Source organism: Rattus norvegicus, chromosome 1 (genome assembly GCF_036323735.1).
Source record: "Rattus norvegicus strain BN/NHsdMcwi chromosome 1, GRCr8, whole genome shotgun sequence".
NCBI classification, from domain to species: Eukaryota; Metazoa; Chordata; class Mammalia; order Rodentia; family Muridae; genus Rattus; species Rattus norvegicus.
This window is the reverse complement of record NC_086019.1, coordinates 19888067-19913577: the sequence shown is the minus strand read 5'-3', so window position 1 is coordinate 19913577 and position 25511 is coordinate 19888067. Positions and strand designations below refer to the sequence as shown.

Sequence of the window (25511 nt, the reverse complement as noted above, 5' to 3'; positions counted from 1 at the left end):
GTGAACTCAAGACACAGGCCCACAGGAACAGCTGAAGACCTGTAGAGAGGAAAAACTACACGCCAGAAAGCAGAACACTCTGTCCCCATAACTGATTGAAAGAGAGGAAAACAGGTCTACAGCACTCCTGACACACAGGCTTATAGGACAGTCTAGCCACTGTCAGAAATAGCAGAACAAAGTAACACTAGAGATAATCTGATGGCGAGAGGCAAGCACAGGAACCCAAGCAACAGAAACCAAGACTACATGGCATCATCGGAGCCCAATTCTCCCACCAAAACAAACATGGAATATCCAAACACACCAGAAAAGCAAGATCTAGTTTCAAAATCATATTTGATCATGATGCTGGAGGACTTCAAGAAAGACGTGTAGAACTCCCTTAGGGAAACACAGGAAAACATTAATAAACAAGTAGAAGCCTACAGAGAGGAATCGCAAAAATCCCTGAAAGAATCGCAAAAATCCCTGAAAGAATCGCAAAAATCCCTGAAAGAATTCCAGGAAAACACAATCAAACAGTTGAAGGAATTAAAAATGGAAATAGAAGCAACCAAGAAAGAACACATGGAAACAACCCTGGTTATAGAAAACCAAAAGAAGAGACAAGGAGCTGTAGATACAAGCTTCACCAACAGAATACAAGAGATGGAAGAGAGAATCTCAGGAGCAGAAGATTCCATAGAAATCATTGACTCAACTGTCAAAGATAATGTAAAGCAGAAAAAGCTACTGGTCCAAAACATACAGGAAATCCAGGACTCAATGAGAAGATCAAACCTAAGGATAATAGGTATAGAAGAGAGTGAAGACTCCCAGCTCAAAGGACCAGTAAATATCTTCAACAAAATCATAGAAGAAAACTTCCCTAACCTAAAAAAAGAGATACCCATAGGCATACAAGAAGCCTGCAGAACTCCAAATAGATTGGACCAGAAAAGAAACACCTCCCGTCACATAATTGTCAAAACACCAAACGCACAAAATAAAGAAAGAATATTAAAAGCAGTAAGGGAAAAAGGTCAAGTAATATATAAAGGCAGACCTATCAGAATCACACCAGACTTCTCGCCAGAAACTATGAAGGCCAGAAGATCCTGGACTGATGTCATACAGACCCTAAGAGAACACAAATGCCAGCCCAGGTTACTGTATCCTGCAAAACTCTCAATTAACATAGATGGAGAAACCAAGATATTCCATGACAAAACCAAATTTACACAATATCTTTCTACAAATCCAGCACTACAAAGGATAATAAATGGTAAAGCCCAACATAAGGAGGCAAGCTATACCCTAGAAGAAGCAAGAAACTAATCGTCTTGGCAACAAAACAAAGAGAGTGAAAGCACACAAACATAACCTCACATCCAAATATGAATATAACAGGAAGCAATAATCACTATTCCTTAATATCTCTCAACATCAATGGCCTCAACTCCCCAATAAAAAGACATAGATTAACAAACTGGATACGCAATGAGGACCCTGCATTCTGCTGCCTACAGGAAACACACCTCAGAGACAAAGACAGACACTACCTCAGAGTGAAAGGCTGGAAAACAACTTTCCAAGCAAATGGTCAGAAGAAGCAAGCTGGAGTAGCCATTCTAATATCAAATAAAATCAATTTTCAACTAAAAGTCATCAAAAAAGATAGGGAAGGACACTTCATATTCATCAAAGGAAAAATCCACCAAGATGAACTCTCAATCCTAAATATCTATGCCCCAAATACAAGGGCACCTACATACGTAAAAGAAACCTTACTAAAGCTCAAAACACACATTGCACATCACACAATAATAGTGGGAGATTTCAACACCGCACTCTCATCAATGGACAGACCATGGAAACAGAAATTAAACAGTGATGTCGACAGACTAAGAGAAGTCATAAGCCAAATGGACTTAACGGATATTTATAGAACATTCTATCCTAAAGCAAAAGGATATACCTTCTTCTCAGCTCCTCATGGTACTTTCTCCAAAATTGACCATATAATTGGTCAAAAAACGGGCCTCAACAGGTACAGAAAGATAGAAATACCATGCGTGCTATCGGACCAACACGGCCTAAAACTGGTCTTCAATAACAATAAGGGAAGAATGCCCACATAGACGTGGAAATTGAACAATGCTCTACTCAATGATAACCTGGTCAAGGAAGAAATAAAGAAAGAAATTAAAAACTTTTTAGAATTTAATGAAAATGAAGGTACAACATACCCAAACTTATGGGACACAATGAAAGCTGTGCTAAGAGGAAAACTCATAGCGCTGAGTGCCTGCAGAAAGAAACAGGAAAGAGCATATGTCAGCAGCTTGACAGCACACCTAAAAGCTCTAGAACAAAAAGAAGCAAATACACCCAGGAGGAGTAGAAGGCAGGAAATAATCAAACTCAGAGCTGAAATCAACCAAGTAGAAACAAAAAGGACCATAGAAAGAATCAACAGAACCAAAAGTTGGTTCTTTGAGAAAATCAACAAGATAGATAAACCCTTAGCCAGACTAACGAGAGGACACAGAGAGTGCGTCCAAATTAACAAAATCAGAAATGAAAAGGGAGACATAACTACAGATTCAGAGGAAATTCAAAAAATCATCAGATCTTACTATAAAAACCTATATTCAACAAAACTTGAAAATCTTCAGGAAATGGACAATTTCCTAGACAGATACCAGGTATCGAAGTTAAATCAGGAACAGATAAACCAGTTAAACAACCCCATAACTCCTAAGGAAATAGAAGCAGTCATTAAAGGTCTCCCAACCAAAAAGAGCCCAGGTCCAGACGGGTTCAGTGCAGAATTCTATCAAACCTTCATAGAAGACCTCATACCAATATTATCCAAACTATTCCACAAAATTGAAACAGATGGAGCACTACCGAATTCCTTCTACGAAGCCACAATTACTCTTATACCTAAACCACACAAAGACACAACAAAGAAAGAGAACTTCAGACCAATTTCCCTTATGAATATCGACGCAAAAATACTCAATAAAATTCTGGCAAACCGAATCCAAGAGCACATCAAAACAATCATCCACCATGGTCAAGTAGGCTTCATCCCAGGCATGCAGGGATGGTTTAATATATGGAAAACCATCAACGTGATCCATTATATAAACAAACTGAAAGAACAGAACCACATGATCATTTCATTAGATGCTGAGAAAGCATTTGACAAAATTCAACACCCCTTCATGATAAAAGTCCTGGAAAAAATAGGAATTCAAGGCCCATACCTAAACATAGTAAAAGCCTTATACAGCAAACCAGTTGCTAACATTAAACTAAATGGAGAGAAACTTGAAGCAATCCCACTAAAATCAGGGACTAGACAAGGCTGCCCACTCTCTCCCTACTTATTCAATATAGTTCTTGAAGTTCTAGCCAGAGCAATCAGACAACAAAAGGAGATCAAGGGGATACAGATCGGAAAAGAAGAGGTCAAAATATCACTATTTGCAGATGACATGATAGTATATTTAAGTGATCCCAAAAGTTCCACCAGAGAACTACTAAAGCTGATAAACAACTTCAGCAAAGTGGCTGGGTATAAAATAAACTCAAATAAATCAGTTGCCTTCCTCTATACAAAGGAGAAACAAGCCGAGAAAGAAATTAGGGAAACGACACCCTTCATAATAGACCCAAATAATATAAAGTACCTCGGTGTGACTTTAACCAAGCAAGTAAAAGATCTGTACAATAAGAACTTCAAGACACTGAGGAAAGAAATTGAAGAAGACCTCAGAAGATGGAAAGATCTCCCATGCTCATGGATTGGCAGGATTAATATAGTAAAAATGGCCATTTTACCAAAAGCAATCTACAGATTCAATGCAATCCCCATCAAAATACCAATCCAATTCTTCAAAGAGTTAGACAGAACAATTTGCAAATTCATCTGGAATAACAAAAAACCCAGGATAGCTAAAGCTATCCTCAACAATAAAAGGACTTCAGGGGGAATCACTATCCCTGAACTCAAGCAGTATTACAGAGCAATAGTGATAAAAACTGCATGGTATTGGTACAGAGAAAGACAGATAGACCAATGGAATAAAATTGAAGACCCAGAAATGAACCCACACACCTATGGTCCTTGATTTTTGACAAAGGAGCCAAAACCATCCAATGGAAAAAAGATAGCATTTTCAGCAAATGGTGCTGGTTCAACTGGAGGTCAACATGTAGAAGAATGCAGATCGATCCATGCTTATCACCCTGTACAAAGCTTAAGTCCAAGTGGATCAAGGACCTCCACATCAAACCAGACACACTAAAACTAATAGAAGAAAAACTAGGGAAGCATCTGGAACACATGGGCACTGGAAAAAATTTCCTGAACAAAACACCAATGGCTTACGCTCTAAGATCAAGAATCGACAAATGGGATCTCATAAAACTGCAAAGCTTCTGTAAGGCAAAGGACACTGTGGTTAGGACAAAACGGCAACCAACAGATTGGGAAAAGATCTTTACCAATCCTACAACAGATAGAGGCCTTATATCCAAAATATACAAAGAACTCAAGAAGTTAGATCGCAGGGAAACAAATAACCCTATTAAAAAATGGGGTTCAGAGCTAAACAAAGAATTCACAGCTGAGGAATGCCGAATGGCTGAGAAACACCTAAAGAAATGTTCAACATCTTTAGTCATAAGGGAAATGAAAATCAAAACAACCCTGAGATTTCACCTCACACCAGTGAGAATGGCTAAGATCAAAAACTCAGGTGACAGCAGATGCTGGCGAGGATGTGGAGAAAGAGGAACACTCCTCCATTGTTGGTGGGATTGCAGACTGGTACAACCATTGTGGAAATCAGTCTGGAGGTTCCTCAGAAAATTGGACATTGAACTGCCTGAGGATCCAGCTATACCTCTCTTGGGCATATACCCAAAAGATGCCCCAACATATAAAAGAGACACGTGCTCCACTATGCTCATCGCAGCCTTATTTATAATAGCCAGAAACTGGAAAGAACCCAGACGCCCTTCAACAGAGGAATGGATTCAGAAAATGTGGTACATCTACACAATGGAATATTACTCAGCTATCAAAAACAACGAGTTTATGAAATTCGTAGGCAAATGGTTGGAACTGGAAAATATCATCCTGAGTGAGCTAACCCAATCACAGAAAGACATACATGGTATGCACTCATTGATAAGTGGCTATTAGCCCAAATGCTTGAATTACCCTAGATCCCTAGAACAAACGAAACTCAAGACGGATGATCAAAATGTGAATGCTTCACTCCTTCTTTAAATGAGGAAAAAGAATACCCTTGGCAGGGAAGGCAGAGGCAAAGATTAAAACAGAGACTGAAGGAACAACCATTCAGAGCCTGCCCCACATGTGGCCCATACATATACAGCCACCCAATTAGACAAGATGGATGAAGCAAAGAAGTGCAGGCCGACAGAAGCCGGATGTAGATCGCTCCTGAGAGACACAGCCAGAATACAGCAAATACAGAGGCGAATGCCAGCAGCAAACCACTGAACTGAGAATAGGTCCCCCGTTGAAGGAATCAGAGAAAGAACTGGAAGAGCTTGAAGGGGCTCGAGACCCCATATGTACAACAATGTCAAGCAACCAGAGCCTCCAGGGACTAAGCAACTTCCTAAAGACTATACATGGACTGACCCTGGACTCTGACCCCATAGGTAGCAATGAATATCCTAGTAAGAGCACCAGTGGAAGGGGAAGCCCTGGGTCCTGCTAAGACTGAACCCCCAGTGAACTAGACTATGGGGGGGAGAGTGGCAATGGGGGGAGCGTTGGGAGGGGAACACCCATAAAGAAGGGGAGGGGGGAGGGGGATGTTTGCCCGGAAACCGGGAAAGGGAATAACACTCGAAATGTATATAAGAAATACTCAAGTTAATAAAAAAAAAATGAAAATGATTCCAATGTGGCCCCAAGTGCCATTGTCAATGACCCTTGTATTAATGAACCTCTCTAATCATTTTTTTGAAGTGTGCCCTGTTTGGCTTCCTTGATATCATGTATGTTTCATCACTTCATCTATGCTTGCTTTTTTTTGCTATGATTTTCAATCAACGTACATCATGCTATCCAGGGTAAATAAACATACATGTTTAAATGGCATGGACACATATGTTTGCTTAGGGATGGAGGACTGGACCAACTTGACCTTGTCTATTCCTCTTTGTGCTTCAAGGTCATTTTCTGAACAGTGTTATAACGGACATACAGCACTATTGCTACCTACACGTGACCTACAGCATGTGCTATCCTGAACTTTCTCCTCGTGCATTTAATTCACCATGACTAATGTAAGAATATTGTTCTTATGTTATTTATTTTGGGGGTAAACAATGGCCATCCTCTATCAAGCGACTGGGAGCCTTCTTTGGCTTGTCTTTTGCCACCTCAGTCACAAACAACCAGTTACTGATTTCTTATCTGATGTCTTCTTGACCAGCCCTGTGGACCCTAGAATAAGAACTTAAGTATTTTCCTTACCGGCTTTGTCTCACAACATTGCCATAAGTAGCCTTGATCAGAATATAGTGAATATCATACAGTATATCCAAGAAGTCTTCCCGGGTCACAGTTCTACTGATTCGAGGATCATCACCATAATATTTCCATTCTTTCTGTAAATGAGAACCAGAAACACCTTCGTGACAGAACTGAGTGAAAAACCGTTAGTGTCTTTGCATCAAACAGCTACCAACTTTACCTCTGTCATTTCAATTTCATGCCGTGTCAACTGGCCAATGAGAGGGGCAGCCATGTGCCTGGTAATAATTCTAGCATGAGTAGGAGTTCCACCTCGAATGATAACTTGAGGTTTATATGTGGCAAAGCCTGTCTCATCCCGGGCCTCAAAATAGATGGTATACTTGAGTTTGCCCCCATAGGCCATCAACTGAAAAGAAAAGAATAGAATAGAGATGAGGAGGCAAACTTCTAATGGCCTGACTCCTACACCATGTTTATTTAGTTGACGTGTGAGGTATTTTTACCTTTTTCCCTTCAAATTGTTCTGGGAGTTTCCAGTAGAAAGGTTCCAAATGGAGATCTTGCCTGACTTCATCCATCTTTGCAACAATCTCTGGGTTCTGGAAAGCAATGCCTTTGGTAGTTGTGTGCTGCAGGGCCTCATCCACCAGAGGCAGAATGGTCTGTTCATCACGCAGAGTCACCTGCACAGGTCAAATTTTAGCAGGAAGTGAGATATGAATCTCTCGGGCATTCTTTTAAAGCTAGGTATGAGTGCACGTCTCTCTGACTTCCTGTCCCCACTTTGGTGAGTTGTCCCAGAAAATGAACTGAGACAAGGTTGTTGAGAGTGGTAGGAAATGATGCTTTGGAATGAGTTGCCATAACTAAACTCAAAGTCTCTGAAAATTGCAATATTTTTTTCCCCACTAACAAAAGTTGAAATTAAATTCTGGAGAAACAAAGGGAAATCAGTCAAAATAAGCATGAGGTCATCCAAACAATGTACGGTGTCCTATGGCTGGGGGGAAGATGTGTAACAAGTTCTGATTTACGGGGCTGAATTAGGTGGTCACAGTCACCCTTCAGTGCCTCCTTCCTCAGGATGTGGCTGCCTCCAGCTACCACAATGCTTCCGGTTTCCACCTGCCACTTCCTCATCAACAGCGAGTGAACAATCTCCTAGGAAGAATTTTCAAGAGGTGTTTGCACCGACTGTCTAATGGCACATAGAGCCTTTACTGTTTCTGAGTGCACACAGGGGATGAGGTTACTTAAATGTTTTGCTAGTTGGTACTACCCCTTAGGGCCCGGCTAAACGATTCCTGAAGGAAGGAGCGCCATACCATAACATGGCTCAGTGGCTTCTTACTCACCCACGTACGGACCAGTCCCTTTGCTTCAGAGCATTGACTGGTGACTCCGAAGCAGTAGCAGCTGCTGCAGCCAAGTGGATTCTTGGCCTCTAGTCCAAATTTGCCAGGCCGGCACCTGTCACAGTGGACACCTTCCACGTTCACCTGAAGAAAGAGGAGGGCCCTTCAGGGTTCGTTGTAATTGTTATTATAAGGGAAATCGACTTAAGAACAGGGAACAATGACACATTTCTTTTTCGCTAATGAAAACCAAACAAATGAATGAAGACCAGGCCACTTACATATACCTCAAATGGTATTTTGAGTTCATAGCCCTGTCAGGATCTCCTAGGATTTTGAAAGGTACCTGATTCCTAAATGTATCTGTTACTGGGGGTGCTCTATACTGTTTGTGAGGTCTAAGCTGTGCATTTAATACAACTCTGTTGTGAGTAATGAAATTTCCAAAAGCAAATGAAACCAATGATTCCTACTGATAAAAAAAGGAAACCTAAATTCCACATTTATATATTTGCTCTAGTATTATATAATTGCTATATTATAACACATATGCAACATGCAGCAAATGTAACATATCACCATAATAGCGTGTGCATGTATAGAGCATGATAATCTGTTTAAGAAGGGTCTTTCACATAGAGGCTATTTTCTTAAAGTCAAGGTCATATTCACCATGGCTTGTTTACTCCCCAGGTTTCTGTCGACTGTTTTCACTGGCTTCCTTGGCATAGACCTTGTCTTGAAAAACTATCTGTGACACTGTTTTAACCACATTTATCCTGGGATTGATTTTTTTTTCTTCAGGAATATATAAAGGATTAAAAACCCATTTTAATTGGCTGCTTTTCTCCACCATTTAACAGTTTTAATGAGGGCTGAAATTTTCACATCCTTACCCACTGTTTGTAATGTCAGTGTTCACATGTAATGAAATTTTACTGGATTTACATAGGAATAAATATGCTTCAGTGTGCAGTGCCTATCAACTAACAGCGGGAGAAAGGGGTTGTGATGAGCTTGGTTATCATCTGTGGCTTTTCTCTGCCTGTGCCTGAAAGACCCCACTGCCCACTCTGCAGACATTTCTTTAAGCAAGAACACAGAAGCAAAACAACTTCAGTCGCTGTGGAACCTATACCCTGTGTACTGACCAGAGACAAGGTTGCATTTGGGTTGAAAGTAGTTCTTGAAAAGTGGCATCTGTATGCCAATGAGCACACGTCAAGGAAACCTGTATCTGGACATGAAGGTTTGTTTGCATTGCTTAATGAGGCAAGAACAGAAAACAGTGAATGAAAGTAAAACCAAGACTTTAGCATGAAGGAGTGCTGAATTTTGTCAAATGCTTTCTCAGCATCTATGAGAAGATCATGTGTTTTTTTTTTTTCTTTCAGTTTGTTTACATAGTGGATTACATTGATGGATTTCCATATATTGAACCATCCCTACATCCCTGGGATGAAGCTTACTTGATCATGGTGGATGATCGTTTTGATGTATTCTTGGATTCAGTTTGCGAGAATTTTATTGAGTATTTTTGCATTGATATTTATAAGGGAAATTGGTCTTGAAGTTCTCTTTCTTTGTTGGGTCTTTGTGTGGTTTAGGTATAAGCGTAATTGTGGTTTTATAGAAGGAATTGGGCAAGATCAGGAATTAAAGGCCTATGCCAAAGCAACATCAAACTAAATGGAGAGAAACTTGATCCCACTAATCAGGGACTAAGCAAGGCTGCCAGGACTAGACTAGACAGTCAGTGCGGGAAGCAGGAGGGTGTGGGTGGTTGGGTGGGAGAACACCCTCATACAAGAAGGGGGAGGAGGAATGGGATAGGGGGTTTAGGGACAGGAAACCGGGAAAGAGGATAACATTTGAAATGTAAGAAAAAATTATATAATAATAATAATAATAATAATAATAATAATAATAATAATATGAAAGTAAAACCAAGTGACAGAACGTCTAGCGAATGGTGCCTTTTCTTGGAGCAGCTCAGTCATTCATACCTTACAGGTGCACTGTCCGGTTTGATCGCTACAGGAGCATTTCCTAGTCTCTGAATCACAAGTCGTGGCATCTGTCCCTGGAAGAAAGCAGTCACAGAGACTGCAGAGAGGATAGTTCCAGTGACCTCGGTTGCACTCTGAGCATTTCATACCAGAGAATTTTGGATGACAGCTGCACTGGCCTGTGTTTATGTTGCATTGTGAAGACAAGGACCCCACTGTGCTGCAGTTACAAACCTGTGGAAGGGAGAAAAACAACTGCTGACTTAACTGCATAGAAAACTTCTTAAAGTTTTAATCCTAACATTTCAATCCCATTATGCACATATCTCTTGAATCCTTCATAACGTCGAAATTTAGTTCTTTGGGAGAAATTAGTGAACATAGCATTAAAAAGCTTCCTGCATTTAGAAAAATGGGTGATAATCTAGAAATCACAATGCTATGTGATAAGAAAGAAAACATAGGCTTTGATTTGTTGTTTTGTTTTAATATAAGTTATTTTAATTATATTGTTTATTTGAGGTGTGCACCAATGTGTGTGTATGTATGTGTGCACATGTGCTTATAAGTTTGTATGCACATGTTCCTGTAGGTGCATGTGGCAGAGGCTGGCCTCAAGGGTCCTTCTTCAAGGACTACCCATCTCATTTTTTGAGATACTGTTTATTACAGGGGCCTGAGGACGCACCTGACAACCTGTCTTTGTGGGTTTGGGGGATCAAGGGTAGGGCTTCATGTGTGGCAAGCACCATGCATACTAACTATGGCCTCAGTTCTGTTAACAAACTATTTTCCTGTCTCTTCATTGCTATGCAGTGAAGAGGCTGAGAGAAGAATTGCCCTGCAGAGTTTTGAGGGCTAATGAGATGGCTCAGGGGTAGAGAGTAGTGCTATGCTAGTGTACAAGCCAAATGATCTAATCCTACAAGGTGAGAAGAGAGCTGACTCCACGTTCATGCTATGGTGCATGTGTGCCTGTCTGCAGGCATACACACACACACACACACACACACACACACACACACACACACGCACACACACACACATACAACACACACACGCACGCACACACACACATACACACACACACAGACACACACACTTAAAAACAATCCTTAAAAAGTTATTTTATACTACCAATATGCACTATGGTTATTATTATATTACAAATATGGATTCTTTCCTTTTTCCTTTTTCCTTTTTCTTTTCTCTCTCTCTCTCTCTTTTTTTTTTGTAGGGGTGGACAGGCTGTCTTTCCCTTTCCATTTATTTAATTACATTAAACATAACAATAAAAAGGAACAAAAGGTACTGTATGGGTCAAAAAAATTCAGACAAAACCAAAACAAACAACCCATTTCTATATTGTATTCCTTCCTCCTGAATATGGGAGGAATTAAATTTAGTAATTAAATTTAATTGAAATTGAAATATAAATAAGCTATTGAGAACTTGAGAATCCATCATGTGCCTGGAACTGTATGAACATTTTCACACTTTCAGTCCCACACGCTAAACATTTTGTTTTACTTCTACATGAGTTCAGTAAGCAGCAGAACTTTATTGCCGTGTGATAGCTAACACTTGTACAGTGGCAAAATTATGTGTCCAGACCTGTGCTTCACTTACATCAACCACTTATTAGCCATACAGCCTGAGTCAGGTTACTTCAGCTCCTGATGCGTCAGGTTTTCCTATGCTCAAGAAATGACACAGTGCCCAACTCATAGAGATGCTGTGAGGAGGTCATGAATATCCAAGGGAGTCATTTTTGTTATATTTCACAGAAAATGAGAAAGAAGTTGTAAGAGGTTTTCACACTTGCCCAGTCACAGTTAGGTGGCAGGACAGAGATCTGAATGAGCATGTTCTTCAGGAACGTACAGATTAGTGAGAAAGTAAGAGAGAAAGCCAGATGCACCTTTTCCTAATTTTGAAGAAGGATGTAGGGACACTCAAGACTGCCCAATAGTAAAGCTAGGAATGAGCTTCCAACTCAACAGAGTACTATGTTCCTGGAGGGAGAGAGGAGGCAAGAAGGAGCCTTCTAACAAACAGTTTCCAACACAGAGAATAAACCACTGGGTTGGCTCTGGCGCCTCATCTTGCTTGTCAACTATATTACATCTTGAATCAAATAAAACCCAAGCTCTGGGCTTTCCTGTGAGCGATTTTATTAGATTATTTAAAACAAGAAGGCCCACCTTAAATCTGGACTGTACCTTGGGGCAGTCCACCTAAAGTCTCACAGAAGAAGGAAACTTCACTATTTGCCTGTTTGTAACTCCGTCTTTATGGCAAATCCAACTCTCCTGTGGCTGAGTCATTTCTTTGCTGTCATTAAAGCCAGGTTTGTGGGCATTCCAATGTAGACTGAAGACAAGCAGCTCTCCAGGAACTGTTCAGGACTCCAGGACCAGAGTGAGACTGCTGAGTGACTGGCCTCATGGACAGAGTAAATACAGGATTCTCTGTTTTTCCTTGTGATGCAACCATTGTTTGGACTAGCTGGACCAAATCCTATAAGCTAACCTAAGAAGTCCCCTTTTAATGTAAATATGTATTTCTATTCATACTACAAGCTATGTCTTGTAAGAGAACACTGATTAATACAAAGACTCTCACATAACTCACTGTTAAAGAACATCAGATGTACAATGAACTTTCAAAATTAAAATGATTTAGTTATTCACAGAAAAAATTTGGCCCATTTTACTTAGTATGTATAGTCTTGCTTAAAATAACCAGAAAAAAAATAATGACATGTCATGGAAACTACCATCATGGGGTAGATATTAAAAAAGTTCCACAGAACATCCTTATGTTTAGATAACAAAAATATGAAATGTTTTCTAACCACTTTGCTGTGTAAAATCAAGTAACTAGTTCTTGAAATGTTGCTGACAGTACAAGTAGACCTTGGTGCGGGTCCAAATCAGGAAGTTTATTTGAGAAGTTACTGTGGGAATAACTGAGACAGTCAAGTGTATGATTAGATAGCACTATACCCAATATCAAACTTAAATTAAAATTAGATGTAAGACTTGATTAGCCACAGAGGATTGATTCTCCTTTCCTCTATGACTAAATGATGGCAGGATGGATATTCTCGTACGAAGGCAGCTCAAATGATGTGCATGCTCACACCTCTGCATGGAGCAATTCTTGGTGGCAAAAAAGCACAAAAGTCTCTAAATCTCAAATCAATGTCGTTTTGAACTATAGTCACCTGAGTAGAATGCATGCTCATAAGTAATTTCTAATAGCCACATGGGTTTTTATAAGTCCTCCTAATAGAAAAATATATACTCACTCAAAAATTTAGATTTTTTTAAACAATAGTTCAATATAATAAAATTCAATTGAGACTTCAATCAAAGTAATGTTTATTCAGTGACTAGTAAAGAATATCCCAAAATAACTTTGAAGGACATGAAAGCACATCTCTGCTTGATTTATATACTGACTCTAAAGAATCAGCTTTAATTTTAAGAATTTTATTATTAGTATTTGTTCATATGCATTCTTCTCATGAGTATTTTTTTAAACAGTCCCAAGTGACTGAGTAGACACTTGAGTTTGACTTTAAAAAAATCACTTAGAAACTTAGACCACTGTTTGCACTCAACAAAAACTTTCAAATTAATTGAGAAAAGGTATCATTTTTCAAAAATTTAGTACTATAGAATTTCAAACTTAATAATACCATGAGAAGTAAGAAAATGAGTGTTCTGTTCACTGTTTATGATGCCAAGTCATATATTGAAGCCAGATGTCTTAACTTCCTTAAACACTTATCAGTACTGTAATTCTTTTTGAGGTCAGGGTATTCTAGGCCAGTGTTCACCTTGCATTAAATTTTTATGAATTCTTGGAGAATTTTGAAAAATGTATTTTTATCAAATTCACTCTCAATCCTCTTTCTGCTAACACTTTCCAGACCTACTACTTACTGTGTGTTCTCCTTTTAGGTTTTTAAAATAACCCATCAGCTCTAATTTGTGCTGACAATATCCTTCTAGTATGGGCCAGCTGCCAGGGCATGGACAGCTTATGAGGAGTTGTACCTTAATAAAGCTGACCCTTCCTCCCCAAGAATCCATTGACTGCCCATATCTCCTTCCTTAGAGGTGGGGGAGGGAATCATGAATTTATTCCTCTTATCATGAAAAGATACTTTATATCTACTCCATTGAGAATACTCCATTGAGAATATAGTTCACCGGTCTAGAAGATATTGCCAGGGTGCTTGAAAGACCATAGTTTGTGGTCATACTTCTTTCTTCCCACACTCCGTGTGACTGATTGGTCCTTATCTAATGCTTCAAACCCAGTAGATAGTTCAGATCGTCCCTGAACCTTTTATATTTCACACACACACACACACACACACACACACACACACACACACTCACACACCCCTAATTATTTTTGGAAACTAATTCTGTGTTTAAGCCATTAAACTATAATAGCAAAACACAAGAAAAATGCATTTAGATACTTGATAATAAGGCAAAGAACTGATATTTCTGAGAAAAGAGAAGGAAATGAGACTGTGAATAGAGGCACCTTCTAGGCTATACCTCTAGAAAGAAAGCAGGCCAAGAAAAGGCCCAGCAAACAGCTGATCTGAGAGACAAATGGTACTTGTTTTGAAAATCTGAAGAAGCTAAAATTTACAGAGCAAGCATAATGTGCTCAGAATGGGAGTTCTATACTGAGAACTCTAGAGATATGCAAAAGAATGTGTGGGGCTGGGGTTGATGCAGATGTGCACAGGGAAGAAATGAAACCATGCTGGGAGAAAGTGAAGCACTGAAGATATCTAGGAGGAAACACTTTTAGACCTCATAGAAACCTTAAACTGTTCAATAGTTCTGACTATAACTTGGGAGAAACTGAACAATGCTTTGGTTCAGAAGGGTTATCAGTTGCACTAGGCTTTGTAGCACCTTCCCATGAAAATATATAAGCAAGACTCCTAAGGGTCAAATGATCAGCAAATGAACAGTGTTGGGTAAATTCCAACACTCTTTAAAGGAATCCAACAAAACCTACCATACATTTTATCTAAAGACCCAGGAAATGCTGGGAATGAGAAATATAGCTGGAGGGTTTATATGATCCATTCCTTGCTATAAAACAATAGTAATTAAGTCACTGTAATATTCATAAAGTTAAATAAGGAAATAGAAAAGTCTCAAAACCATGAACATGAGACCAGATACTCTGGTAAAGGAAGCAAGCTGATTCAATAGGAAGGGAGTCTTTTCAACAAATGCTGTTGGAAAAATTAGACATAAAAGAATAAATTTAATTTCCTCACACTAGATAAAAATTTATAGTAAATGTGTAATGTGAATCTAAATTTAAGAGATAAAATTTTTACAAGAAAACATACACACAAAAAAAGAAATCTATAGGTTTAGGCAAACAAATTGTTCCAAGGAAAAACATAAGAAACAGGATCTAGAAAAGAAATGATACAAACTTGTTCATACATATAAGAATTGGATTAAGATACTAAGTAGAAGGCTAGTTACATTCTTGGTTTACACGTGTTCATTTCATGTGTGTGTTAAAGAACAGATATTTAGAATACACAAAACTCGTATAATTAATTTTAATGGAAAATGTTCTCAGAAGAAAAGTGAGACAAAGACTGGGATCAACTTCTTAAAAGAATGTACACAAATGGCAAATAACTGATTAAATAAGCAACCTGATTCCCACCATTGTTTGGCCTAAAGAATCGCAAAGGAGAAAAATAGGAATACACAACCAACTAAATAATTCAAATAAAAATAGAATAAATAGAATTGTCTGTATTGGCAAAGGTGTGGAGTATTCTTTAAGAGAAATTAGAAATTTGTGGTTTATGAATAGACTGCTAACTCCCACGCTAATGTTCATAGCAAAGTTACTAATGTATGCTCCAAACTGCCTATCAATATAAACAAATTAACAAATTACAGTAGCATATACAATTTATTATTATTAAGCAACTAAATAGAACAAACTTTGGGTGTATGCAATATGAGAGATAAACTACAAAAGCATAACCCTAAGGAACAAAAGGATAATCAAGTTCTCTTTTCTCAAGGCTAGAAAAAGCAAAATATAGATGTCATCGTGATTCCTATGATTCATACGTGTGTGTGTGTGTGTCCTCTCCTAACCTGTCCAGACTAGAGCCAAGAAGTTGTCCTTAAGCCTTTTCCTTGTTGCCTGGAAAGTAGAGGGTTCAATAAGATTCAGGTGTCTACACTGAAGCCCATACCACAATGTCATTGAAGCCACAGGGTCCTGCCATGGCATCTTTCATGAATATTTCTATAGCAGTCTCACGGCTCATGGATGCTAAGCAAATCTGGTTATAACACTTTCGATAGTCTGTCCACAGGGAAAAAGTGGGAATATTTGCAAGCTCAATATAGTTTATTTGGCTCTTCATATTCCTTTTAATCACCTCTTAAAAATGGAAAGCAAGATAATTTGGTACATTTTTTTTCTTTTTTTTTCAGAGCTGGGGACCGAACCCAGGGCCTTGCGCTTGGTAGACAAGCGCTCTACCACTGAGCTAAATCCCCAACCCCCAATTTGGTACATTTTAACAGCATTTTTAGAAATTAATGTTTTAGTCTCTAATTTTACAGTTGTATTTTATTATGTCTATGAATGGGATAGTTTTTTGAGGTTTTATTATATATTTATTGCCTTTTCCCTTCTTTTTTTCATTGGATTTTTAAAAAATTTATTTACATTTCAAATGTTATCTCCTTGCTTGGTTTCCCTTTAAAAACTCTCCTGTCCCATCCCCCTTCCATTGCTTCTATGAGAGTGTTCCATCACCCATAAGCCCACCCCTTCCCACCTCCTCGCCTTGACATTCCCCTGCACTGAGGGGTCCAGCCTTGGCAAGACCAAGGCTTTTCCTCCTATTGGTACCCAACAAGACCATCCTCTGCTACATATGCAGCTGGAGCCATGGGTCTGTCCATGTGTACTCTTTAGCTGGTGGTTTAGTCCCAAGGAGGTCTTGTTGGTAGATATTGTTGTTCTCTTGAGGTTGCAAGCCCCTTCAGCTCCTTCACTCCTTTAACTCCTCTGATTGGGCCTGTTCACAGTTCAGTGGTTTGCTGCTAGCATCCACTTCTGTATTTGTCATGCATTGGCAGAGCCTCTCAGGAGACAGCTCCTGTCAGCATGCACTTCTTGGAATCAGCACTATTGTCTGGGTTTGGTGGCTATATGTATATAGGCTGGTTCCCCAGGCGGTGCAATCTCTGGATGGCCTTTCCTTCTGTCTCTGCTCCAAACTTTGTCTCCATATTTCTGCCTATAAATGTTTTTGTTTCCCCTTCTAAGAAGGACTGAAGAATCTATACTTTGGTCTTCCTTCTTCTTGAGCTTCATGTGGTCTGTGAATATTATTTTGGGTAATTTGAGCTTTTGGGCTAATATTCACTTATCTGAGAGTGCATAGCATGTATGTCTTTGTGTGTGTGTGTGTGTGTGTGTGTGTGTGATTTTGCATTTTTTTAACTCACACAGCATGATATTTTCAAGTTCCATCCATTTGCCTATGAATTTCATGAAGTCATTGTTTTTGATAGCTGAGAAGAAATCCATTGTGTAGATGTACTGCATTTTCTGTATCTATTCCCCTGAAGGGCATTTGGGTTCTTTCCAGCTTCTGGCTATTATAAATAAGGCTGCTATGAACATAGTGGAGCATGTGTCCTTGTTATATATTGGAACATCTTTTGTGTATATGCACAGGAGTAGTATAGCTGGGTCCTCAGGTAGTACTATGTCCAATTTTCTGAGGAACCTCCAGACTAATTTCCAGAGTGGTTGTACCAGCTTCCCATACCACCAACAATAGAGGAGAGTTCCTCCTTTTCCACATCCTTGCCAGTATCTGTTGTTACCTGAGAATTTTATCTTAGCCATTCTGACTGGTGTGAAGTGGAATCTCATAGTTGTTTTTATTTGCATTTCCCTGATGACCAAGGATGTTGAACATTTCTTTAGGTATTTTCCAGCCATTTGGTAATTTTCAGTTGAGAATTATTTGTTTAGCCATGTACCCCATTTTTAATAGGGTAATTTGTTTCTCTGGAGTTTAACTTCTTGAGTTCTTTGTATATGTTGGATATTAGCCCTCTATTAGATATAGGATTGGTAAAGATCTTTTCCCAAACTGTTGGTTGCCATTTTGTCCTGATCACAGTGTCCTCCACCCTACAGAAGCTTTGCGATTTTATGAGGTCCCATTTGTCAATTCTTGATCTTAGAGCATGAGCCATTTGTATTTTGTTCAGGAAATTTTCCCCAGTGCCCATGTGCTCGAGGCTCTTCCCTAATTTTTTATCTATTAGAGTATATCTGGTTTGATATGGAGGTCCTTGATCCACGTGTACTTCAAGCTTTTTACAAGGATATAAGAATGAGTCAATTTGCATTCTTCTACATGCTGACCTCCAGTTGAACCAGCACCATTTGTTGAAAATGCTGTCCTTTTTCCATTGGATAGTTTTAGCTCTTTTGTCAAAGATCAAGTGACCACAGGTATGTAGGTGTAAGATGTCATACGACTTACACCTGAGGCAGGTACAAGTTAGAATGAGGCCTGTCATTGGATGAGAATGAAGGATGAGTGGTAGACAAGTTTGAGAGAGGAGCAAGAGACTTGAGTGAAAAGCGGGGGAGACTGAAAGTAATGGCAGAGAAACCACTGGGAGAGAACATGGAGCTTGATGTTAAGATTCCATGCTGTACCTTTACAGGTTGTTATGAATGTTCTTAAGGGATGGATGTGTACAGGGTTTTTTATGTTTAGGTGGGCAATTATATCTTATCAATTGGATCAGAGGTTATTGTGTTGTGTGTTCTTTCATGTGCAGATTTAAGTATAAGGAAGTGTGTGGCGGCTCGAGACACTGGGACGCAAGGGAGTTGGGATGTGCGTTTCTTGCAAGGTATCTAGCAGATATCTTTGTGCACCGAGGTGCCAGATTTAGAGGGGGTAAAAGACAACTTTTTATAATTTTACAGTAACATATAGGTTCATTTCTGGGTCTTCAATTCTATTCCATTGATCTACCTGCCTGTCTCTGTACCAATACCATACAGTTTTTATCACTACTGCTTGGTAATACAGCTTGAGGTCAGGGATGGTGATTCCCCCAGAAGATCTTCTATTGTTGAAAATAGTTTTTGCTATCCTGTTTTTTTATTCCAAATGAATTTGCAAATTTTTCTTTTTAAAATCTATGAAAAATTGAGTTGGAATTTTGATGGGGATTCCATAGAATGTGTAGATTGCTTTTGACAAGCGGCTGTTTTTACAATATTCATCCTGGCATTCCAAAAGCATGGGAGATTCTTCCATTCTCTGAGACCTTCAATTTCTTTCTTCAGAGACTTGAAGTTCTTGTCATATAGATCTTTCACTTGCTTGGTTAGAGTCACACTGAGGTATTTTATGTTATTTGTGACTATTGTGGAGGGTGTCATTTCCTTAATTTCTTTCTCAGGCTATTTATCCTTTGAGTAGAAGAAGGCTACTGATTTGAGCTAATTTTATATCCAGCCACATTGCTAAAGTTGTTTATCAGTAGCAGGGGTTCTCTGGTAGAATTTTTGGGGTCACTTAAGTATACTATCATATCATCTGAAAATAGTGGTATTTTGACTTCTTTCCAATTTGTATCCCTCTGACCTCCTTTCGTTGTCTGATTACTCTGGCTAGGACTTCAAGCACTATATTGAATAAGTAGGGAGAGAGTGGGCAGCCTTGTCTAGTCCCTGATTTTAGTGGGATTGCTTCAAGTTTCTCTCCATTTAGTTTGATGTTAGCTACTGATCTGCTGTATATGGCTTTTACTATGTTTAGGTATGGGCCTTGAATTCCTGATCTTTCCAGATCTTTTATCATGAAGGGGTATTAAATTTTGTCAAATGCTTTCTCAGCATCCAGTGGATGATCATGTGGGTTTTTTCTTTGAGTTTTTTTATATAGTGGATTATGTTGATGGATTTCCATATATTGAACCATCCCTGCACCCCTGGGAAGAAACCTATGATCATGATGAATGATCATTTTGATGTGCTCTTGGATTCAGTTTGTAAAAATTTTATTGCGTATATTTTACATTGATATTCATAAGGGAAATTGGTCTGACATTCTCTTTCTTTGTTGGGTCTTTGTATGATTTAGGTAAAAGTGTAAGTGTGGCTTCATAGAAGGAATTGGGTAGTGTTACTCCTGTTTCTATTTTGTGGAATAATTGGGACAGTATTGGTATTAGGTCTTCTCTGAAGGTTTGATAGAATTCTGCACTAAAACCATCTTGCCCTGGGCATTTTTTTTGGTTGGATGACTTTTATTGACTGCTTTTATTTCTTTAGGAGTTATGGGATGGTTTAGATGGTTTATCTGATCCTGATTTAACTTTGGTATTTGTCTAGAAAATTGTCCATTTCATTCGCATTTTCCAGTTTCCTTGAGTATAGGCTTTTGTAGTAGTATCTGATGATTTTTTTAAATGTTCAGATTCTGTTTTGTGTCTCCTTTTTCCTTTATGATTTTGATAATTTGGATACTGTCTCTGTGCCCTGTGGTTAGCCTGGGTAAGAGTTTATTTATCTTGTTGATTTTATCAAAGAACCAGCTCCTGGTTTTGTTGATTCTTTGTATAGTTCTTTTTGTTTCTACTTGGTTGATTTCTGCCCTGAGTTTGATTATTTCTTGCAGTCTACTCCTCTTGAGTATATTTGCTTCTTTTTGTTCTAGAGCTTTCAGATGTGCTGCCAAACTGCTAATGTATGCTCTCTCCAGTTTCTTTTTGGAGGTACTCAGAGCTATGAGTTTTCCTCTTAGCATTGCTTTCATTATGTTCCATAAGTTTGGGTATGTTGTGCCTTCATTTTTATTAAATTCTAAAAAGTCTTAGTTTATTTCTTTATTTCTTTTTGACCAGGTTATCATTGAGTAAAGTGTTTTTCAGCTTCCATGTCTATGTGAGATTTCTGTTGTTTATGTTGTTATTGAAGACCAGCCTTAGTTCATGGTGATCTGATACAATATATGGGATTATTTCAATCTTTTTGTATCTGTTGAGGCCCGTTTTTGGACTGATTATATGGTCAATTTTGGAGTAGGTACCATGAGGTGCTGAGAAGAAGGTATATTCCTTTGTTTTAGGATAAAATGTTCTATAGATGTTTGTTAAAGACCATTTGGTTCACTATTTCTGTTAGTTTCACTGTATCTCTGTTTAGTTTCTGTTTCCATGATCTGTCCATTGATGAGAGTGGTGGGATGAGGTCTCCCAGTATTATTTTGTGAGTTGCAATGTATGCTCTGAACTTTAATAAGGTTTCTTTTATGAATGAAGGTGCCCTTGCATTTGGAGCATAGATAGTAAGGATGGAGAGTTCATCTTGGTAGAATTTTTCTTTGATGAATTTAAAGTGTCCTTCATTATATTTTTTGATAACTCTTGGTTGAAATTCCATTTTACTCAATATTAGAATGGCTGCTCCAGCTTGTTTCTTGGAACCATTTGCTTGGAAAATTGTTTTCCAGCCTTTTTCTCTGAGGAAGTAACTGTCTTTGATACTGAGGTGTGTTTCCTGTATGCAGCAAAATGCTGGGTTCTATTTATGTATCCAGTTTGTTAGTCTATGTCTTTTTATTGAGAAATTGAGTCCATTGATATTGAGAGATATTAGGGGCCAATTATTGTTGTTTCCTGTTACGTTTGTTGTTAGAGGTTGAATTATGTTTATGTGGCTATCTTCTCTTGGTTAGTTGAAATTATATTACTATCTTGCTTTTTCTAGGGAGTGGTTTCCCTCCTTGTGTTGGAGTTTTCCATCTATTATCCTTTGTAGGGCTGGATTTGTGGAAAGATACTTTGTACATTTTGGTTTTTTTTTTATGTAATATCTTGGTTTCTCCATCTATGTTAATTGGATATATAGTAGCCTGGACTGGCATTTGTGTTCTCTTAAGATGTGTATGATATCTACCCAGGATCTTCTTGCTTTCCTAGTCTTTGCAGAGAAGTCTGGTGTAATTCTCATATGTCTGTCTTTATGTTTCTTGACCTTTTTCTCTTACTGCTTTTAATATTATATTCTTTCTTTTTGCATTTGGTTTTTTGACTATTATGTGATGGCAGGAATTTCTTTTCTGGTCCAATCTATTTGGAGTTCTGTTCTTAAACATACTTCTTGTATGTTTAAGGGCATCTCTTTCTTTAGGTTAGGGAAGTTTTCTTCTATAATTTTTTGAAGATATTTACTGGCCCTTTAAGTTGGGAATTTTTGCTGTCTTCTATATCTATTATTCTTAGGTTTGATCTTCTCATTGTGCTTTCTATTTCATGGATGTTTTAGTTTTGGAGCTTTTTACTTTCTGCATTTTCTTTGACAGTTGTGTCAATGTATTCTAGGATATCTTCTACCCCTGAGATTCTGTCTTCTGTATTCTGTTGGTGATGCTTGCATCTAAGACTCCTGATCTCTTTCCTAGATTTTCTATCTCCAGAGAGGTCTCCCTTTGTGAATCTTTATTGTCTATTTCCATTTTTTAGATCCTGGACAGTTTTGTTTGTTTTTTTCACTTGTTTGGCAATGTTTTCCTGTAATCCTTTAAGGGATTTTTGTGTTTCCTTTTTAAGGGCTTCTACCTGTTTACTCTGTTGTCCTGTATTTCTTTAAAGGTTTTATTTATGTCCTTCTTAAAGTCCTCTACCGTCATCTTGAGATATGATTTTATATCAAAATCTTGCTTTTCTGTTGTGTTGGGGTATCCAGGGCTTCATGTGGTGGGGGGACTGTGTTCTGATGATGCCATGTGGCCTTGGTTTCTGTTGCTTAGGTTCTTGCCCTTGCCTCTAGCCATCTGTTTATCTCTGTTTTTAGCTGTTCCTGCTGTCTTTGACAGTGGCTTGACCCTCCTGTAAGCCTATGTGTCAACCCTCATGGAGACTAGCTTTCTCCCAGCAGGATCTGGGTACAAAAAGCTTTGTCCCTGGGTTAGCTTCAACCAGAGGCAGAAACCAGAAAGATCCTATCCCAGACTGCTCCTAGGTTCCAGTGTCCAGAAGTTTCTAGGCAGATTCCTCTTGGGCCAGGAATGTGAGCAGGAGTGGTGGTTTCACCTGTACTTTCCCTCTCCTTTTGTAGGTACCATAAATTCATATAATAAATGTCTCTGTCATAGTAAAATGGATAATAATGGCTTATGCATTTAAGATACTCTTTAATAATTCTGTTATTTGGTGAGATGATACTGGGTTGAAATATACAGTTACTAATCTCAGCTGAATGAAAACTCTATAGAAAGTGATTGGAAGACTATGACCCACTTACCTTACAGCCAGTGACAATGCTGTGGCCCCAAGTGTTAGGTAGGCACTCAGAACACTTTTCTCCAATTGTATTGGGAGGGCAAATGCATTGACCAGTTTTTGGGTTACAATTGTTGCCAAGGTGAGAACAGTCACAAGCTTCAAATGAAAAATAGAAAACAAAGATGAGTCAAAAAAGGTAAAATTTAATATAAAATATCAAATTCTTAACTAGTTGGTTTGCTTCTTTCTACTTAAGTTTAAGGATCCTTGCATGGTGGGGGGTGCCTACCTTTCTATTTATATCATAGTATAGTATATCTCACAAAAGCGTTCCATCAATAAATGTTCCATTTTGTTTCATAATTTCCAAATTTTTGCATTTCCATTTTTTCTATAAAGTATGCAATACTACTAAGTTCCCTAACTATTTTTATATAGATACTATAAGATATGTTCATGTTCATAGATTTATTTTATTGATTTGTAGATGTTGATTGTTCTTTAATTAAAATGATGAGGAGCTTCAGTCTCTCTAAGGGAGTAGATGCTTGTATATTGCGGCCCAGGGACCTTGGGGGTTTTACAGGGTAGATTGGGGACTCTGGAGTAGAAGATTCCATCTAAGGTCTGGTTTCCTACAGTCTCAAAGTTGTAAATCCTGAAGAAACTGGATATATTGGCCTTATTGTCAGGAGATCCCTAACTACATAGAGATGGCATCAACATGTCAACTTCTTGGCTCACTGAAGGATTTTGGGCAATCAGACTTTTATTCTATACCCCAAGGGAGGAACAAGGGTAAGGGAGGCTTCAGGTTGTTTTCTGCTAATATGGCAGAGTCAGGCTTTTAGGGTCTCTCTAATTGTCTAACAGGGATTAGGGTGGTTGATTTCATATATTTATTTCAAGTTCATTACTATTTTTTCTTTGCTATAAAAATTAAATTTTTCTCCCTGATAATAACATATCAGATTTTCATTAAAACAAATAAATGTAATATTTATGTCCAATATGCAATCATAAATAGCATAGTATATTTAAGTTTTATATATATTTAAAATAGTTTCATTATAAAACTTTTAAAATAAAATTATTTCTAAATTTTCTTGTTATCCAATTTTGTTCTTTAATTCCCATGTTTTTTCTCAACATAAATGAATTATAACATTATGATTTTCCTGTTTCTCATATATTCTCAAAGATGGTAAGAATTGTGTTTGGGAAGATCTTCAAAGCCTACCATGAGAAAAGTGATAAATGCTATTTATTGTGTAGACTCAATCCAACTGCTAAGAGTACAGTTAAGCACAGTACTTAACAAAATAAATTATTCCAAGAAAAGAAATAAGAATACTCAAATTGAAATTGAAGATCAGTGCTGTAGGCAAGCTTTTTACTGGTCACCTGATGGCTAAATCATTTAGGTATTTGATTAATTTAAAATTTAAAGTGTCATACTTATCATTACTCAAAGTGTATTATACCAGCTGTGACTGCTTAGCACAATGCTTGACACAGAGTAAGTGCTAAATAAATGTCAGTGGTGATTGCCAGTGTTTTTGCTAATGATAAGCTGATACCATTATTTACATATGACATTCATTAAAAAGAAATAGATCATTATGTGATGTAATTTAAATTTATGTGCTACAAAACATGATGGTACAGTGGAATCATTATTTGAAAATAGAAATTCTCTATGTAGAACTACGGTGTGATCACAGAAAGATCTGAGCAATGAATTAGTTTTCTCTGCCAAAGCATAATGTGTGCTACAATTAAAACTGTTAATAAAGATAATGACAAGAAGTAGGATACTTATAGATCTCTAACCATTATTCTAAAGCTATTATTAACTCAGTGAATTCGTACAAATCCTTTTGATACACTTTTTATATCCTAAGGTACAGGCTGAATTTTTCAGTGATGAAACATAATCATATTACAGAATCAAGGTCATAAAATTAGTTTCTAACTGTGCCTAACCAGATACATATCCTATAGAGGATGTTTGGCATGAGTGATACTCTTACTTTGTAAAGACTCCTATGGATTTGGAATCATCCTAGCTCTCAACTCTGCGTGTGTCTACTAGGGAGTTTCTAGTGATGCTTAACTAAGAGGGTAAAACTAATCATTCATTCCGTGGCCTGGGATCCCAGATCAAATATAACAGGAAAGAGAGACAGCAACTTGGATACCATCATTGATTTCTCTTCTGAACAATGTGGCCAGATGCCTTATGCTCCTGTCAACATGC

The 25511-nt window shown here is 38.1% G+C and overlaps 1 protein-coding gene across 8 annotated transcripts in view; it reads right to left on the bottom strand.

Annotated features, from left to right (window-relative positions):
• The window catches only part of Lama2 (laminin subunit alpha 2), a 647931-nt gene that overhangs the window by 226479 nt on the left and 395941 nt on the right, over positions 1–25511 (bottom strand). For all 8 annotated transcript variants that reach the window (XM_063264627.1, XM_063264628.1, XM_063264630.1 and 5 more), the window contains 6 exons: positions 23271–23407; positions 9879–10115; positions 7873–8016; positions 7021–7200; positions 6735–6923; positions 6515–6648 (listed from right to left, as the gene is read on the bottom strand). In XM_063264627.1, the coding sequence (XP_063120697.1) occupies positions 6515–6648; positions 6735–6923; positions 7021–7200; positions 7873–8016; positions 9879–10115; positions 23271–23407 (1021 nt within the window). The remainder of the gene's footprint in view (positions 1–6514; positions 6649–6734; positions 6924–7020; positions 7201–7872; positions 8017–9878; positions 10116–23270; positions 23408–25511) is intronic.